Source organism: Salmo salar, chromosome ssa07 (genome assembly GCF_905237065.1).
Source record: "Salmo salar chromosome ssa07, Ssal_v3.1, whole genome shotgun sequence".
NCBI classification, from domain to species: Eukaryota; Metazoa; Chordata; class Actinopteri; order Salmoniformes; family Salmonidae; genus Salmo; species Salmo salar.
In genome coordinates, this window is record NC_059448.1 from 20,223,472 (window position 1) to 20,242,707 (window position 19,236).

The following is a 19,236-nucleotide window of genomic DNA, read 5'->3' on the forward strand; positions in this document are numbered from 1 at the left end:
TTGCTCGCACACGCTTTTTCAGTTCTGCCCACAAATTTTCTATAGGGTTGAGGTCAGGGCTTTGTGATGGCCGCTCCAATACATTGACATTGTTGTCCTTAAGGCATTTTGACACAACTTTGGAAGTATGATTATGGTCATTGTCCATTTGGAAGACCCATTTGCTACCAAGCTTTAACTTCCAGACTGATGTCTTGAGATGTTGCTTCAATATATCCACATAATTTTCCTCCCTCATGATGCCATCTATTTTGTGAAGTGCACCAGTCCCTCCTGCAGCGAAGCACCCCCACAACATGATGCTGCCAGACCCGTGCTTCGCGGTTGGGATGGTGTTCTTCGGCTTGCAAGCCTCCCCCTTTTTCCTCCAAACATAACGATGGTCATTATGGCCAAACAGTTCTATTTTTGTTTCATCAGACCAGAGGACATTTCTCCAAAATGTACGATCTTTGTCCCCATGTGCAGTTGCAAACCGCAGTCTGGCTTTTTTATGGTGGTTTTGGAGCAGTGGCTTCTTCCTTACTGAGCGGCCTTTCAGGTTATGTCGATATAGGACTCGTTTTACTGTGGATATAGATACTTTTGTACCTGTTTCCTCCAGCAAGGTCCTTTGCTGTTGTTCTGGGATTGATTTGCACTTTTCCCACCAAAGTATGTTCATCTCTAGGAGACAGAACGCATCTCCTTCCTGAGCGTTATGACGGCTGCGTGGTCCCATGAGGTTTATATTTGCGTACTATTGTTTGTACAGATGAACGTGGTACCTTCAGGCATTTGGAAATTGCTCCCAAGAAAGAGCCATACTTGTGGAGGTCTTGGCTGATTTTCCCATGATGTCAAGCGAAGAGGCACTGAGTTTGAAGTTAGGCCTTGAAATACATCCACAGGTACACCTCCAATTGACTCAACTGATGTTTTCTGGAATTTTCCAAGCTGTATAAAGGCACAGTCAACTTCTTTTATGTAAACATCTGACCCACTGGAATTGTGATACAGTGACTTATAAGTGAAATAATCTGTCTGTAAACAATTGTTGGAAAAATTACTTGTGTCATGTACAAAGTAGATGTCCTAACCGACTTGCCAAAACTATAGTTGTTAACAAAAAAAATGAGGAGTGGTTGAAAAACGAGTTTTACTGACTCCAACAAGTGTATGTAATCTTCCGACTTCAACTGTATATACAGTATGTAGTGACGGGCACCGACATGGAATATCGATACAATATCTGTTTGTATTGGTTTTATTTGAAAATCATTGCAACTGTGTGAATGTTTGCTTTTCCTTTCACTTTCACGGCTCTCTATAGACCAGACTGCTTGCTGATTATGGCGTCGGAAGAAATGGCTGCAGTTTTACGGGTGCCCAACCAATTGTGCTATTATGTGTGTTTCTTTGCGCTATTTGTAACTTATTTTGTACATAATGTTTCTGCAACCGTATCTTATGGCAGAAAAGAGCTTCTGGATATCAGGACAACGATCACTCACCTTGGATTAGACAAAGATTCTTTCAACAACAAGCAAGACTCACATGATATTCTCCAAACACCCGGCAGGGCGACATCCCAGTTATTCGCAAGAGGAAGCGACGCAGGTACAGAGGACGAAGAGCCGGATGCCTCGTCAGGACCCGCAGAAGGCGAGTAGGAAAGCTGCCGTTACCGTCAATATTACTCGCCAACGTGCAATCATTGGACAATAAATTAGACGAGGTACGATCACGAATATCCTGCCAACGGCACATCAAAAACTGTAATATCCTATGTTTCACGGAATCGTGGCTGAATGACGACATGGATTTTCAGCTAGCGGGATATACGCTGCACCGGCAGGATAGAACAGCACACTCCGGTAAGACGAGGGGGGGCGGTCTGTGCATATTTGTAAACAACAGCTGGTGCACGAAATCTAAGGAAGTCTCTAGATTTTGCTCGCCTGAAGTAGAGTATATTGTGATAAATTGCAGGCCACACTACTTGCCTAGAGAGTTCTCAGCTATACTTTTCGTGGCTGTTTATTTACCACCACAAACAGATGCTGGTACTAAGACCGCACTCAGTCAGCTGTATAAGGAAATAAGCAAACAGGAAACCACTCACCCAGAGGCGGCGCTCCTAGTGGCCGGAGACTTTAATGCAGGGAAACTTAAAGCAGTTCTACCAAATCTCTATCAACATGTTAAATGTGCAACCAGAGGGAAAAAATTCTAGATCACCTCTACTCCACATACAGAGACGCGTACAAAACTCTCCCTCGCCCTCCATTTGGTAAATCCGACCACAACTCTATCCTCCTGATTCCTGCTTACAAGCAAAAATTAAAGCAGGAAGCACCAGTGACTCGGTCTATAAAAAAAGTGGTCAGATGAAGCAGATGCTAAACTACAGGACTGTTTTGCTATCACAGACTGGAACATGTTCTGGGATTCTTCCGATGACATTGAGGAATACACCACATCAGTCACTGGCTTTATCAATAAGTGCATCGAGGACGTCGTCCCCACAGTGACTGTACGTACATACCCCAACCAGAAGCCATGGATTACAGGCAACATTTGCACTGAGCTAAAGGGTAGAGCTGCCGCTTTCAAGGTGCGGGACTCTAACCCGGAAGCTTACAAGAAATCCCGCTATGCCCTGCGACGAACCATCAAACAGGCAAAGCGTCAATACAGGGCTAAGATTGAATCATACTACACAAGCTACGACGCTCGTCGACTGTGGCAGGGCTTGCAAACTATTACAGACTACAAAGGGAAGCACAGCCGCGAGCTGCCCAGTGACACGAGCCTACCAGACGAGCTAAATCACTTCTGTGCTCGCTTCGAGGCAAGCAACATTGAAGCATGCATGAGAGCATCAGCTGTTCTGGATGACTGTGTGATCACGCTCTCCATAGCCGATGTGAGTGTGACCTTTTAAATAGGTCAACATACACAAGGCTGCGGGACCAGACGGATTACCAGGACGTGTGCTCCGGGCTTGTGCTGACCAACTGGCAGGTGTCTTCACTGACATTTTCAACATGTCCCTGATTGAGTCTGTAATATCAACATGTTTCAAGCAGATCACCATAGTCCCTGTACCCAAGAACACAAAGGCAACCTGCCTAAATGACTACAGAACCGTAGCACTCACGTCCGTAGCCATGAAATGCTTTGAAAGGCTGGTGCACATCAACACCATTATCCCAGAAACCCTAGACCCACTCCAATTTGCATACCGCCCAAACAGATCCACAGATGATGCAATCTCTATTACTGCACGCTGCCCTTTCCCACCTGGACAAAAGGAACACCTATGTGAGAATGCTATTCATTGACTACAGCTCAGCGTTCAACACCATAGTACCCTCAAAGCTCATCACTAAGCTAAGGAACCTGGGACTAAACACCTCCCTCTGCAACTGGATCCTGGACTTCCTGACGGGCCGCCCCCAGGTGGTGAGGGTAGGTAGCAACACATCTGCCATGCTGATCCTCAACACTGAAGCTCCCCAGGGGTGCGTGATCAGTCCCCTCCTGTACTCTCTGTTCATCCACGACTGCATGGCCAGGAACGACTCCAACACCATCATTAAGTTTGCAGACGACACAACAGTGGTAGGCCTGATCACCGACAACGACGAGACAGCCTATAGGGAGGAAGTTAGAGACCTGGCCGGGTGGTGCCAGAATAACAACCTATCCCTCAACGTAACCAAGACTAAGGAGATGATTGTGGACTACAGGAAAAGGAGCACCGAGCACGCCCCCATTCTCATCGACGGGGCTGTAGTGGAACAGGTTGAGAGATTCAAGTTCCTTGGTGTCCACATCAACAACAAACTAGAATGGTCCAAACACACCAAGACAAGTCGTGAAGAGGGCACGACAAAGCCTATTCCCCCTCAGGGAACTAAAAAGATTTGGCATGGGTCCTGAGACCCTCAAGGTTCTACAACTGCAACATTGAGAGCATCCTGACCGGTTACATCACTGCCTGGTATGGCAATTGCTCGGCCTCTGACCGCAAGGCACTTCAGAGGGTAGTGCGTACGGCCCAGTACATCACTGGGACAAAGCTGCCTGCCATCCAGGACCTCTACACCAGGCTGTGTCAGAGGAAGGTCCTAAAAATTGTCAAAGACCCCAGCCACCCCAGTCATAGACTGTTCTCTTTACCTCCGCATGGCAAGCGGTACCGGAGTGCCAAGTCTAGGACAAAAAGGCTTCTCAACAGTTTTTACCCCCAAATGGTTACCCAGACTATTTGCTTTGTGTGCCCCCCAACCCCTCTTTTACGCTGCTGCTACTCTCTGTTTTATCATATATGCATAGTCACTTTAACTATACATTCACATACATACTACCTCAATTGGCCCGACCAACCAGTGCTCCTGCACATTGGCTAACCGGGCTATCTGCATTGTGTCCCACCACCCGCCAACCCCTCTTTTTACGCTACTGCTACTCTCTGTTCATCATATATGCATAGTCACTTTAACCATACCTACATGTACATACTACCTCAATAAGCCCGACTAACCGGTGTCTTTATATAGCCTATTATATAGCCTTATTTTCAATTGTCTTTTTACTGTTGTTATATATCTTTACTTACCCACACACACACACACACACACACACACACACACACACACATATACCTTTTTTTCGCACTATTGGTTAGAGCCTGTAAGTAAGCATTTCACTGTAAGGTCTACACCTGTTGTATTCGGGGCACGTGACAAATACACTTTGATTTGATTGTCCATTGGGCCAGGCGTGAATGTTCTGGGACCCTAAACCTACCAAGCCAATTTGAATACATTTGGAAGCCCATCCACCGTTGAAGGCCCAGGAAGAATAAACTAATACCACATTATACCTTTATCATGTTGATGTGAGATATCATATCAAATGATTGATATTGTTACCCTCAGCTAGTAATATGACACTGTATATGCCACAAGCGGTTGCTATTATTTCTGTATGGTATTCAAAACGGTAAATGGGTTATGCCAATACAACTGATCTTCTGTGTATTATTTTAGATAACAAAGCACCTTTGGTAAGAGACAAGACAAGAAGTTCAAGGGAATCCAAGCGGCAACGGCAAAGCCTGACCAATGTCGGGAACACTTCAGACAAAGTGACTGGGAAAAGTGGTATGTGCGTAATTACCTTTCAATAATATGAAAAATATATCAAATAAAAAATAGGCCTATTCTGAGGTAGAGACATGATGTCTTATTGCAAATGAATGGTAATGTTCTGTTCTCTTTATGCCCTCCATGTCTAATGTTATGATCCAACTGAAGCTGAAGTGAAAGCCAAGTTCACAAGCAGAGTGGAGGGTACGTATACCCGAGTTAAAATTTTAATAGGGATAGCCCTCTTTTTTTTCAAATTTTTGCCTAAAATGACATACCCAAATCGAACTGCCTGTAGCTCAAGCCCTGAAGCAAGGATATGCATATTCTTGGTACCATTTGAAAGGAAACACTTTGAGGTTTGTGGAAATGTGAATTGAATGTAGGAGAATATAACACAATATATCTGGTAGTAGAAAATACAATGAAAACTTTTGTTTTTACCACCATCTTTGAAATGCAACAGAAAGGTCCCAAATCCAGCCATCACTCTGGTTGTAATTCAGTGTATGTGCAAAGTTTCAGACTGATAACTTGAAGTATGAGCAAGCTACATGACATTTAGTGTGAAGTCACCCAGGTACATTTGGGCAAATCGTGAAGGATACATTTACATTACATTTTTCTGCAAGAATATCGTCAAATCTGTATACCTGGACTTTGATTGAGCTTTTCCAGTATTAGTAGCCATATTGTAAGTTCAACATTTGTAAAACACACAGTTTTCATAACTCTCCATATTCTTGTAACTTTGTCCAAAAGGAAAAGGCTTGCTGTCGCACAAGGTTAGCAGCAAAATTTTGCGACAGATACGGGGTTTCCGTATATTCCCCAAAAGCCCAGCTCATTGGCTATCTAGCTTTTTTTTTACCCCGATTGGTGCTTATTTGACAAAGTTACAGTTAATCAAGTGAAGACCGCCCATGTCATCGGAGCGCCATGAATGTGACGCTCTCTGACCAAATTTGGTGTCCTATAGGATATACTAAAGTACACACCTAATGATATAGTGAAGTCTGGTTACGTTCTAGGATCTCTGAGGAATAAATACGAACGTGATTTGACTGGGTGAAACAACATTTAGGGTTAGATTTTCACAGATTCCTTTCTTTGCAAATTGAACGAGTGGAAATACAAAATTGATCGTGCATGCTATATGGACCTTTTTAGGATATGAAAAATGATTTTATCTAACAAAACAACACTTCATGTTATCTCTTGGACCCTTTGGATGATAAATCAGAGCAAGATTTCAGAATGTATGTACACATTTCACCTTCAGAGGTGAATTTATCAGACCTATCGTGGTGAACATAGTGTTTTGTTGTTAGGAGCTCTTCTTAAACAATAGCATGGCATTTTTTCACAGTAATAGCTACTGTAAATTGGACAGTGCAGTTATATTAACAAGAATTTAAGCTTTCCGATATAAGACACATGTACCAACATTTGTTGTTTCTCTAAAATCTGCAATCCTGGCACACGGCGCTGCATGATTTACAACTGTCCCATTGACGGGACGCCTATCCCTAAGAAGTTGGCACACACATTCATATGTTTTCACGAAGCCTCATTATTTGCTGCTCTCTGACAATTAACACTGGAGAAGACGCAAAAGGTCAGTCATTGTGACAGTTCTTGCTCCATTGTCTCCTTGGTTGGCAACAGAGTCAATTTGTCACACAGGTGCAGCTTTTCCACACACTTTCCATTTTGGAAAGCCAAACAAAATCCCATAGCCCTTTCAATTCATATTCCACGCAGGAGGTTTTCATTTTACACAATGCAATAGTATCAGAAAATGCCCATCTCCTTTACAGTTTCTTCCTGAGCAAGCCCACTTATGAAACACATTTTATTTCACAAATTACATATGCTTTGTTTCAAAAATACTTTTGTTGGACTTTTTAGACAGATAAGAGGCCACATTGCTTATTTTGTGGGCTTTGTTTTGTGAGAGAGGCTAAAACATTTTCATTCACTTCCTACAAACCTAAGATCCGAACAGATTGTCAGATGGTTTTCATTCACTTCATGAACACTGTGTTGTACCTAAAATGCACTGAATCATCTGTGTTATTGTAGACATGTTGTATGCCCTCCATTTTAGATGTGGAGAGAGTGGCCAATGTGAATGGGAAGGGCTCCAGTGTGATAATGGGATGGGAACTAATCCGAAGACAATTCCTGGCCCTCTTCATCAAACGTTTCCACCACGCACGCAGGAGCCGCAAAGGCATCATTGCTCAGGTAATGACCACACACAAACCCCATAGTTCTCTACTCCTCTGTTCTCTATACCCTTAAGTGTAGTAGTGTCATGAAAAAAATCCATTATATTGTAAAAAGAGGTGGCTACGTACCGTAGGGGGAAGTAGTTTGACAAATAGATATGATAATACTACCAACTCTTCAATCTGTGGAGAAAAATGAATGCTCAGTCCCTATGTATGCAACAAACCTAGAATGTATTATATGTTTCTTAAGGAAAGTGAATGTTTTATCTTATCTGAAGGGCTTATCTGTCTTATCTGCCAAGGAGATAGAGCCCGTCACAACTTTTAGAGATGCTCTGTAGTGTAAACTAAAATTTGTTTAGAACACACACATACACACACCAGCTATGAGAACTTCCTGTCTCCCCTCATAACGGTTTCCACTTTAAATTAATAGGAACCTCAAAGGCAAAGAGATGTCTATGATTTTTTTTTGGTTTAGTTTTTTTTTCTAATTTGTTAGTATGCTAATAATGTGGTTTCATTAGTTATGTATCAAATAAGATTATCATAACAATTAGCTCGCTGGCAGATTGCTATTAGCCTGTAAAGTGTGTGTCCGTATCGTTTTGTGAGTTATTTTAATTTCGAGTCAGAACCAATACATGGTTATCTATTTACATGACACCTTACATTTACTTTTCATCAGAGATGATGGACAATTGTTGACGTACAAACTCAGATTTTCTGTTTCTTTGTAGTTTATTTTGAGCTCTGTTCCACTAATAATCATATTGATGCAAATCTTTATTCATAACACGTGTGTAGACATGATGCAACCCCATCAGCGATGAACGATACCACGACATTGAATTAATTACACTCCAAAGGCACCATCATGAAGTACTCCACTCCACTTCTCCTATTCGCCCGTGTGTAAACCTACCACCTGCCGCATTCTAGAACACACTTCCCCCTGTAACTCGCTGCAATACCGATCATACCATTAGTCACTGACAATACCGGATGAGACTATGTTTTGTTAGCGAGGGGAGGTGTGTGTGTGGAGTGAAAGTGTGTCCCAAATGGCATCCTATTCCCTATATAGTGCACTACTTTTGACTATGAGCCCTCATCCAAAGTAGTCCACTATAAAGGGAACAGGATTCCAATTGGGACGCAACCTTTGTTTCGTGGCTCCTCTCCTCCCTCCTTCTTCCTCTCATTCCACCTCTCTTCCTGCCTATTCATGTCACTTGTGGGGCTGACAAAGGGCCTGACCGTCATGTAAACAGTTCCCATTGTTAGCTTATATGAATGTGGCGTGAGGTAGTCTCTTTAAACAGAGCCGGTGGGGAATTCAAAAGAGATGATGGCGTGAGACTCAAAAGGAAGTGATTTATGGGGACGAAAGTTAGGAGATGGACGGTTAAGGATGTGGACTTGAGGAAGTGGTAGGGAGGCAAGCTCTTGTGTCATGTGAGCCCAGGTGACTGAACGAACTCGACGTTCGTACCTGAGACTGATTGAGATGGCTTTTCGATAGGTTATCCCAGAGTTGTGTGTGGAAGCATTGTGCTTGATTCAAAATGGATGTCCTCTGCCTTCACTGCAGATGACCATCCTTCCAATGGATGCACATAGATATTATTCAGGGCCAGGCCTCTGTTTCCCAGAATGTTCATAGTGTTAAACTTTAGATTCTGTTGTTGGCATCAAAGCTGTTTCCTTAAAACCATTGTTGCACCCAAAGGGATGAATACAATAGTCATGGTTCAAGTGACAGGGGGGCAAATCAAAGAATTTCAACATTGGGCACCCCCAAGACACATTTGGTACACTAAACAGTTAATGTATAAATTGAACACTGACGGTAGTTTGTGGCAAAGTGTACAGGTATTTAGTCACACTTGTGTGTGCTATGCCAAACAATTGGCATTACAATTGGTATTACACTTCAAGAACAGTCATCGTAAAAACAAATAAATATTGAATGCGGGAAACCAGGCCCATGACACGGCAACTTTTACCCACAAAGAAAGAAAGTCTCTACTTCCTTATATCATTTTTAACTCATATTACGTGGACAATTTCATTGAAAAGTGAATTCTGTCAATTTACAAGGTAGCTTACAGGGAATTGAAAGAACATAGTCTGGGTTTTATCATCTCCTACGACATTGACCTTCCAGTCGCTTTGTTCTACCGTTTCTCTATTTTCCTGTGATTCACTAGTCGGTTAATTGATGAGCTGAGCTGCACTCGGTGACTTCCTCTCAGATATGTAACCAATGGTAACAAGGGTACATCTACTTAACTTGGTACATAAAATAGCTTTCTGTGGTGTTCTGAAATGTTCCATCAATCGCTAACTAACTCTTATTAGTGATCAAATTAGCCTGTGTATTACAGTGAGTCTTTGTTATTAGCTGAATTAGTCTAATTTATTATCGTTGTTGTTATTTCCGGTCAATTAACCTTGTTTATAATTTAAAGACCAACATTGTATATTGTATAATGTGGAAGATTCAGAATTTAGCAGACGTTCTTATCCAGAGCAACTTACGGTTAGTGAATCCATCTTAAAACCTGTTGTGGATAGGGGGCAGTATTTTCACGGCCGGATGAAAAAAACTGACGAAGAACAGCAAAGGTAATACAATTTTTCTAATACTAATTCTGAGTTTAGTGAGCACGAACTTGGCGGGTGTCATAATAGCTAGCCCTGATGGCTGAGCTATGTACTCAGAATTCACCGGAAGTTTGCGGTGGGAATACGATTTCTGAACATCACATGCTAATGTAAAAAGCAGTTTTTTTTATATAAATATGAACTTGATTGAACAAAACATGCATGTATTGTATAACATAATGTCCTAGGAGTGTCATCTGATGAAGATCATCAAAGGTTAGTGCTGCATTTAGCTGTGGTTTGGGTTTTTGTGACATACATGCTTGCTTTGAAAATGGCTGTGTGATTATTTTTGTCTGTGTACTCTCCTAACATAATCTAATGTTTTGCTTTCGCTGTAAAGCCTTTTTGAAATCGGACAATGTGGTTGGATTAACGAGTCTTATCTTTCAAATGGTGTAAAATAGTCGTATGTTTGAGAAATTGAAATTATAGCATTTTTTTGGTTTTTGTATTTCGTGCCACGCTCTACCATTGGATATTGGCGAGGCGTTCCGCTAGCAGAACGTCTGTCCTCAATTAACATAGCTAGGTGAGACAACGACCTTGTCCGAAATCTGTCTTGCCTACTACTTACTTAAACTACATACTGTGTACTAATCGTACTACATACTATTTAGAATGTACTGTTTAGTAAAAACTAATACAGCAAGCTACAAGTATGGGCATACTAGCCTTATCCTACTGAGAATGTGTCATCTAATACACAGTTGTGTTGATTCCCTCCATACCTTAATTTTGGTACAGAGCTCCTTTTAGCTGATTATCAGTTGTGGTCAGATACACGTGGCTCTCAAAAGACGACTCTCTTCCTCAATAGTGTGCAACAAATTCTACTAGATGAAAATTAGAAATGACTATAACTGTCATGACTTCCGCCGAAGTCGGTCCCTCTCCTTGTTTGGGCAGCGTTCGGCGGTCGACGTCACCGGTCTTCTAGCCATCGCCGCTCCACCTTTCATTTTCCATTTGTTTTGTCTTGGTTTTCTGCACACCTGGTTCACATTCCCTCATCTGACTAAATGTATATTACCCTCTGTTCCCCCCATGTTTGTGTGTGGAATTGTTTGTTTGTTACGTGTGGTTCGCTTCAGGCTGGTTTGCGCCGGGTATGTGTTTGACCCGTGTGTTTTGTTTATTGTACCGTTTGTGTACCGCTGTTTTCCTTGGGCATGAATAAAGTGTGCCTGTTATCAACCATCTCTGCTCTCCTGCACCTGACTTACCTTCAACCAGTTGCGCACATTGTGACAGAATTCCACACATGTTATGGAGTCAGCAGGAGCAGGTACCCCTGATGTAGGGGTCGATGAGCGCGTCCGGGAGCACACGGCGATGCTCCACCATCTTGGCGCCGTCATGGACCGCGTCGTCCAGACAATGGCCCGCTGGGAGAGACAGGGAGTCCCTCCAGCGCCCTCCCCAGCACAACAGGGGTCTCCACTACTCGCCTCTCCTGCACCCGGTCCCAGTGGGATTCGTCTCGCCCTTCCAGGGAGTTTGATGGGACGGCGGCACGCTGCCAGGCGTTCCTGCTGCAGCTGGAACTGTATCTGGCGACCGTCTATCCAGCTCCTTCAGGACGTGAGATTGTGTCCGCCCTCGTCTCGTGCCTCTCTGGGAAAGCCCTGGAGTGGGCCAACGCAATGTGGGTAGAAGGAGATGCGGTGCTGGACCACTTTGAGGAGTTCACCCGCCGCTTCCGGGCAGTCTTCGACCACCCTCCCGAGGGTAGAGCGGCGGGTGAATGTCTTTTCCACCTGAGGCAGGGGACGAGGAGCGCCCAGGAGTTCACCTTGGACTTTTGGACCCTGGCCGCCGGAGTGGGATGGAACGACAAGGCCCTGATCGACCACTATCGCTGCAGCCTGCGCGAGGATGTCCATCGGAGTTGGCCTGCAGGGACATCACCCTCACGTTTGATCAGCTGGTGGACAACCTGCTGGCTACCCGCGGACGTTCAGACGCAGCTCTGTCGGTTCCATCTCCCAGCACCACTGCTCCGGTGACTATGGAGCTGGCAGGTGCTGCGCTCAGGGAGGCCAGAGGAGGGGCATTCAAGTGCACCATCTGTGGCCGCAGAGGGTATTCTGGCAGTCGGTGTCGGGTTGGTTCCTCTGGGGGTCGAGGCAGCAGGCGGGGCACTCTGGCGTTACCCCAGGTAAGCCTACACCATTCTCATCCAGGGCCCTCTGTTGCCCACCTGTTTTTGCAAGTTAACTTCCTGAGTTTCCCCGCATTCCCAGCATACGGCGCTCGTTGATTCAGGCGCGGCTAGGAATTTCATAGACAGATCAATTGCCCATAGTTTAGGGATCCCCATTGTTCCAGTGGCTAAGCCCTTCCCAGTTCGTGCCTTAGACAGTCGACCAATAGGGTCAGGGTTAATTAGGGAGGCCACCATTCTCCTGGGCATGGTGATGCAGGGGGGTCACAAGGAGAGAATCAGTCTCTTCCTCATTGACTATCCTGCGTTTCCCATGGTGCTAGGCCTACCCTGGTTAGCCTGTCATGACCCCACTGTTTCATGGCAACAGAGGGCTCTCACGGGGTGGTCGCGAGAGTGCTCGAGGAGGTGTTTAGGGGTTTCCGTTGGTGCTACTACGGTGGAAAGTCCAGACCAGGTCTCCACCATGCGCATTCCCCCGAAATATTCCCATTTGGCTCTCGCCTTCTCCAAGAAGAAGGGGACTCAATTACCACCCCATCGTCTGGGGGATTGTACGATAAACCTCCAGGTAGACGCCACACTTCCCAGGAGTCACGTGTATCCCCTGTCACAGGCGGAGACGGCGGCTATGGAGACATACGTCTCCGAATCTCTGCATCAGGGGTACATTCAATCCTCCACTTTACCTGCCTCCTCAAGTTTATTTTTTTGTGAAGAAGAAGGAGGGAGGTCTGCGCCCGTGTATTGACTATCGAGCCCTTAACCAGATCACTGTGAAGTACAGTTACCCGCTACCTCTCATAGCCACAGCGATTGAGTCAATACACGGGGCGTGCTTCCTCACTAAACTAGATCTCAGGAGCGCTTACAACCTGCTGCATATCCGGGAGGGATATGAGTGGAAGACAGCATTCAGTACCACCTCAGGGCATTATGAGTACCTCATCATGCCGTACGGGTTGGTGAATGCTCCGTCAGTCTTCTAAGCCTTTGTGGGCGAGATTTTCAGGGACCTGCATGGGCAGGGTGTAGTGGTGTATATCGATGAAATTCTGATATACTCTGCAACACGCGCCGAGCATGTGTCTTTGGTGCGCAAGGTGCTTGGTCGACTGTTGGAGCATGATCTGTATGTCAAGGCTGAGAAATGCCTGTTCTTCCAGCAGTCCTTCTGCTTCCTAGGATATCGCATTTCCACCTCAGGGGTGGAGATGGAGAGTGACCACATTTCAGCCGTGCGTAATTGGCCGACTCCCACCACGGTAAAGGAGGTGCAGCGTTTTTTAGGGTTTGCCAATTACTACCGGAGGTTTATCCGGGGTTTTGGTCAGGTAGGTGCTCCCATTATCTCACTGCTGAAGGGGGGCCCGGTGAGTTTGCAGTGGTCGGCTGAGGCGGACAGGGCTTTTGGTCACCTACGGGCTCTGTTTACCTCAGCTCCCGTGATGGCGCATCCGGATCCCTCTTTGGCGTTCACGGTGGAGGTGGACGCGTCCGAGACTGGGATAGGAGCCATGCTCTCTCAGCGCTCGGGAACGCCACCGAAGCTCCACCCCTGTGCCTTCTTCTCGAAGAAGCTCAGCCTGGCGGAGCGAAACTATGATGTGGGGGACCGGGAGCTGTTGGCTGTGGTCAAGGCGTTGAAGGCGTGGAGACATTGGCTTGAGGGGGCTCAACACCCTTTTCTCATCTGGACTGACCACCGCAACCTGGAGTACATCCGGGCAGTGAAGAGACTGAATCCTCATCAGGCAAGGTGGGCCATGTTTTTTACCCGTTTTGTTTTCACCCTTTCTTTCAGACCAGGTTCCCAGAATGTTAAGGCAGACGCACTGTCCCGGCTGTATGACACAGAGGAGCGGCCCATGGATCCTACCCCCATACTCCCGGCCTCCTGCCTGGTGGCACCGGTAGTATGGGAGCTGGATGCGGACATTGAGAGGGCGTTACGTGCAGAGCCCACTCCCCTCCAGTGTCCCACTGGGCGTCTGTACGTGCCGTCTGCTGACCGTGACCGGCTGATCTATTGGACCCACACGTCACCCTCCTCTGGTCATCCAGGCATCGGTCAGACGGTGCGCTGTCTGAGTGGGAAGTACTGGTGGCCCACCTTGGCCAAGGACGTGAGGGTTTATGTTTCGTCCAGCTCGGTGTGCGCCCAGGTTAAGGCTCCTAGGCACCTGCCCAGAGGTAAGCTAAACACCTTACCCGTTCCACAACGGCCTTGGTTGCACCTGTCGGTCGATTTCCTCACCGGTCTTCCTCCCTCATAGGGTAACACCATGATCCTGGTTGTTGTGGACCGTTTTTCCAAGTCCTGCCGTCTCCTTCCTCTGCCCGGTCTCCCTACGTCCCTACAGACTGCGGAGGCCTTGTTCACACACGTCTTCCGGCACTACGGGGTGCATGAGGATATAGTGTCTGATCGGGGTCCCCAGTTCACTTCGAGGGTCTGGAGGGCGTTCATGGAATGTCTGGGGGTCTCGATCAGCCTTACCTCCGGTTTTCACTCCGAGAGTAATGGGCAGGTGGAGAGAGTGAACCAAGATGTGGGTAGGTTTCTGAGGTCTTATTGCCAGGACCTGCCAGCGGAGTGGGCGGCGTTCGTGCCCTGGGCCGAGATGGCTCAGAACTTGCTGCGCCCCTCCTCTACTAACCTCTTCCCTCTTCCAGTGCATACTGGGGTACCAGCCGGTTCTGGCACCTTGGCATCAGAGTCGGACCGAGGCTCCTGTGGTGGACGACTGGTTCAGGCGCGCGGAGGAGACCTGGGACGCCGCCCATGTTCACCTCCAGCGGGCTGTGCTGTGCCAGAAGGCCAGCGCAGACCGTCACCACAAGGAGGCTACGGTGTTCGCACCTGGGGACCGGGTCTGGCTCTCGACCCGAAACCTGCCCCTCCGCCTGCCCTGCCAGAAGCTGGGGCCGCGGTTTGTGGAGCCATTTAAAGTCCTGAGGAGAATGAACGAGGTTAGTTACCGGTTACAGCTTCCCCCCGATTACCGTATTAACCCCTCGTTCCATGTGTCTTATCCTCAGGCCGGTGGTGGCTGGCCCGCTTCAAGAGTCTGAGATGCGGGAGGTTCCTCCACCCCCTTTGGACATCGAGGGGGCCCCAGCATACACCGGTCTTCTAGCCATTACCGCTCCACCTTTCATTTTCAGTTTGTCTTGTCTTGGGTTCCCACACACCTGGTTCACATTCCCTCATCTGACTAAATGTATATTACCCTCTGTTCCCCCCATGTCTGTGTATGAAATTGTTTGTTTGTTACGTGTGGTTCGCTTCAGGCTGGTTTGCGCCGGGTATGTGTTTGACCCGTGTGTTTTGTTTATTGTACCGTTTGTGTACTTTGGGCGTTATCGCTGTTTTCCTTGGGCATGAATAAAGTGCGCCTGTTATCACCGATCTCTGCTCTCCTGCACCTGACTTACCTTCAACCAGTTGCGCACATCATGACAATGACATCCTGGCATTTAATGCATAATACATTTTCTCAATTTCACAAACAGTGAGGGAAAAAAGTATTTGATCCCCTGCTGATTTTGTAGGTTTGCCCACTGACAAAGAAATGATCAGTCTATAATTTTATTTGTAGTTTTAGTTGAACAGCGAGAGACAGAATAACAACAAAAAAATCCAGAAAAACACGTCAAAAATGGTATAAAATGATTTGCATTTTAATGAGGGAAATACGTGTTTGACCCCTCTGCAAAACATGACTTAGTACTTGGTGGCAAAACCCTTGTTGGCAATCACAGAGGTCAGATGTTTCTTGTAGTTGGCCACCAGGTTTGCACACATCTCAGGAGGGATTTTGTCCCACTCCTCTTTGCAGATCTTCTCCAAGTCATTAAGGTTTCGAGGCTGAAGTTTGGCAACTCGAACCTTCAGCTCCCTCCACAGATTTTCTATGGGATTAAGGTCTGGAGACAGGCTAGGCCACTCCAGGACCTTAATGTGCTTCTTCTTGAGCCACTCCTTTGTTGCCTTGGCCGTGTGTTTTGGGTCATTGTCATGCTGGAATACCCATCCACGACCCATTTTCAATGCCCTGGCTGAGGGAAGGAGGTTCTCACCCAAGATTTGATCGTACATGGCCCCGTCCATCGTCCCTTTGATGCGGTGAAGTTGTCCTGTCCCCTTAGCAGAAAAACACCCCCAAAGCATAATGTTTCCACCTCCATGTTTGACGGTGGGGATGGTGTTCTTAGGGTCATAGGCAGCATTCCATTGAGTTGATGCCAAAGAGCTCCATTTTGGTCTCATCTGACCACAACACTTTCACCAGTTGTCCTCTGAATCATTCAGATGTTCATTGGCAAACTTCAGACGGGCATGTATATGTGCTTTCTTGAGCAGGGGGACCTTTCGGGCGCTGCAGGATTTCAGTCCTTCACGGCATAGTGTGTTACCAATTGTTTTCTTGGTGACTATGGTCCCAGCTGCCTTGAGATCATTGACAAGATCCTCCCGTGTAGTTCTGGGCTGATTCCTCACCCTTATCATGATCATTGCAACTCCACAAGGTGAGATTTTGCATGGAGCCCCAGGCCGAGGGAGATTGACAGTTCTTTTGTGTTTCTTCCATTTGCGAATAATCGCACCAACTGTTGTCACCTTCTCACCAAGCTGCTTGGCGATGGACTTGTAGCTCATTCCAGCCTTGTGTAGGTGTACAATCTTGTCCCTGACATCCTTGGAGAGCTCTTTGGTCTTGGCCATGGTGGAGAGTTTGGAATTTGATTGATTGCTTCTGTGGACAGGTGTCTTTTATACAGGTAACAAACTGAGATTAGGAGCACTCCCTTTAAGAGTGTGCTCCTAATCTCAGCCCATTTTCTGTATAAAAGACACCTGGGAGACAAATCTTTCTGATTGAGAGGGGGTGAAATACTTATTTCCCTCATTAAAATGCAAATCAATTTATAACATTTTTGACATGTGTTTTTCTGTTCAAATTAACCTACCATTAAAATTATAGACTGATCATTTCTTTGTCAGTGGGCAAACGTACAACATCAGCAGGGGATCAAATACTTTTTTCCCTCACTGTACATTAAAAAAAATATTCACATGCCCAAAATGCCTACTATTTAGAACGCTAGTACGGGTATTTGGACACGACCAATGACATATCACAGTCATAGTAAGTACATTTTTTTCTTGATAAAAGTAGTTATAAGCCAAGTCAGTGTTGGAAAGAAAAGACAAGTGTGAGTGTTAAGGTGGATTGAGAACATGTTGGCATGAATATGATGCATATGAAAATCCCTGTTGATGGCATAGAATTAAATATTACACTGTTAATAGTGTATCATATACCGCTATGGTTAATGGTCTGTTTTATGTGTAGGTCGGAATACATATTAGGACATATGCTACATCAGATATTTTAAGATTAGCATTTAGCATGTTGGATGCAGTTTTCTTTTGGATGTCTGATGCAGCATGTACGACCTAATATGTGCACCGCACAGGCCCTGTGCATTTCTCACGCAATTGGATAGGCAAGCTAGTTGCTTCACAAAAACACATGTTTGACCAAATACAATGCTATTTCTCTGTAAACAAATTAACAACAGACTTTCAGCATGCTTATAGAGAAGGGCACTCAACATGTACTGCACTGACACAAATGACTGATGATTGGTTGAAAGAAATTGCTAATAAGAAGATTGTGGGAGCTCTACTGTTAGATTTCAGTGCAGCCTTTGCTATTATTGACCCTAACCTATTGTTGAAAAAACTTAGGTGCTATGGCTTTTCAACCTCTGTCATATCGTGGATTCAGACCTATCTATCTAATAGAACTCAAAGGGTTTTCTTGAATGGAAGTGTCTCTAATGTCAAGTGTGGTCAAGTGTGGTGTACCGCAGGGCAGCTCTCTAGGGCCTCTACTCTTTTCTATTTTTACCAATGACCTGCCACTGGCATTAAACAAAGCATGTGTGTTCATGTATGCTGATGATTCCACCATATACGCATCAGCAACCATAGCTAATGAAGTCACTGAAACCTTTAACAAAGAGTTAGTCTATTTTGGGATGGGTGGCCAGTAATAAACTGGTCCTGAACATCTAACATCTTAACTAAGAGCATTGCATCTGGTACAAATCACTCCCTAAGTGCTAGACCTCAGCTGAATCTGGTAATGAATGGTGTGGCTGTTGAACAAGTTGAGGAGACTAAATTACTTGGCGTTACCTTAGATTGTAAACTGTCATAGTCAAAACGTATAGATCCAGTGGTTGCAAAGATGGGGAGAGGTCTAGCCGTAATAAAGAGATGCTCTGCTTTTTTGACACCACACTCCTAAAAGCAAGTTCTGCAGGCTCTAGTTTTGTCTAATCTTGATTATTGTCCACTCGTGTGGTCCAGTGCTGCAAGGAAAGACTTAGTTAACCTCTCTGGGAAATGTGGGACGCTAGCGGCAAATTCAAAACAACAAAAATCTCATAATTCAAATTTCTCAAACATACAAATATTATATCCCATTTTAAAGATACACTTCTCGTTCATCCAACCACATTGTCCGATTTCAAAAAGGCTTTACGGCGAAAGCATAACATTAGATTATGTTAGGACAGCGCCGAGACAAGAAAAACCACACAGCCATTTTCCAAGCAAGGAGAGGCTTCACAAAAACCAGAAATACAGCTAAAATGAATCACTAACCTTTGATGATCTTCATCAGATGGCACTCATAGGACTTCATGTTACACAATACATGTATGTTTTGCTCGATAAAGTTCATATTTATATCCAAAAACCCCATTTTACATTGGCATGTAATGTTCAGAAATGTTTTGCCTCCCAAAACCTCCGGTGAATGAGCACATCAATTTACAGAAATACTCATCATAAACGTTGATAAAATATTAAACTGTTATTCAAATAATTATAGATACACTTCTCCTTAATGCAACCGTTGTGTCAGATTTCAAAATACTTTACAGCGAAAGCACACTTTGCAATAATCTGAGTACAGCGCTCAGACAACAACAACAAGCAATACAG

The 19,236-nt window shown here is 45.3% G+C and overlaps 1 protein-coding gene across 1 annotated transcript in view; it reads left to right on the plus strand.

Moving 5' to 3' along the window:
- LOC106608787 (phospholipid-transporting ATPase ABCA1) overlaps positions 1-19,236 on the plus strand; it is a 305,836-nt gene that overhangs the window by 163,558 nt on the left and 123,042 nt on the right. The window contains exons 28-30 of the mRNA XM_014206928.2: positions 5,040-5,153; positions 5,307-5,342; positions 7,249-7,388. Coding sequence (XP_014062403.2) covers positions 5,040-5,153; positions 5,307-5,342; positions 7,249-7,388 — 290 coding nt within the window. The remainder of the gene's footprint in view (positions 1-5,039; positions 5,154-5,306; positions 5,343-7,248; positions 7,389-19,236) is intronic.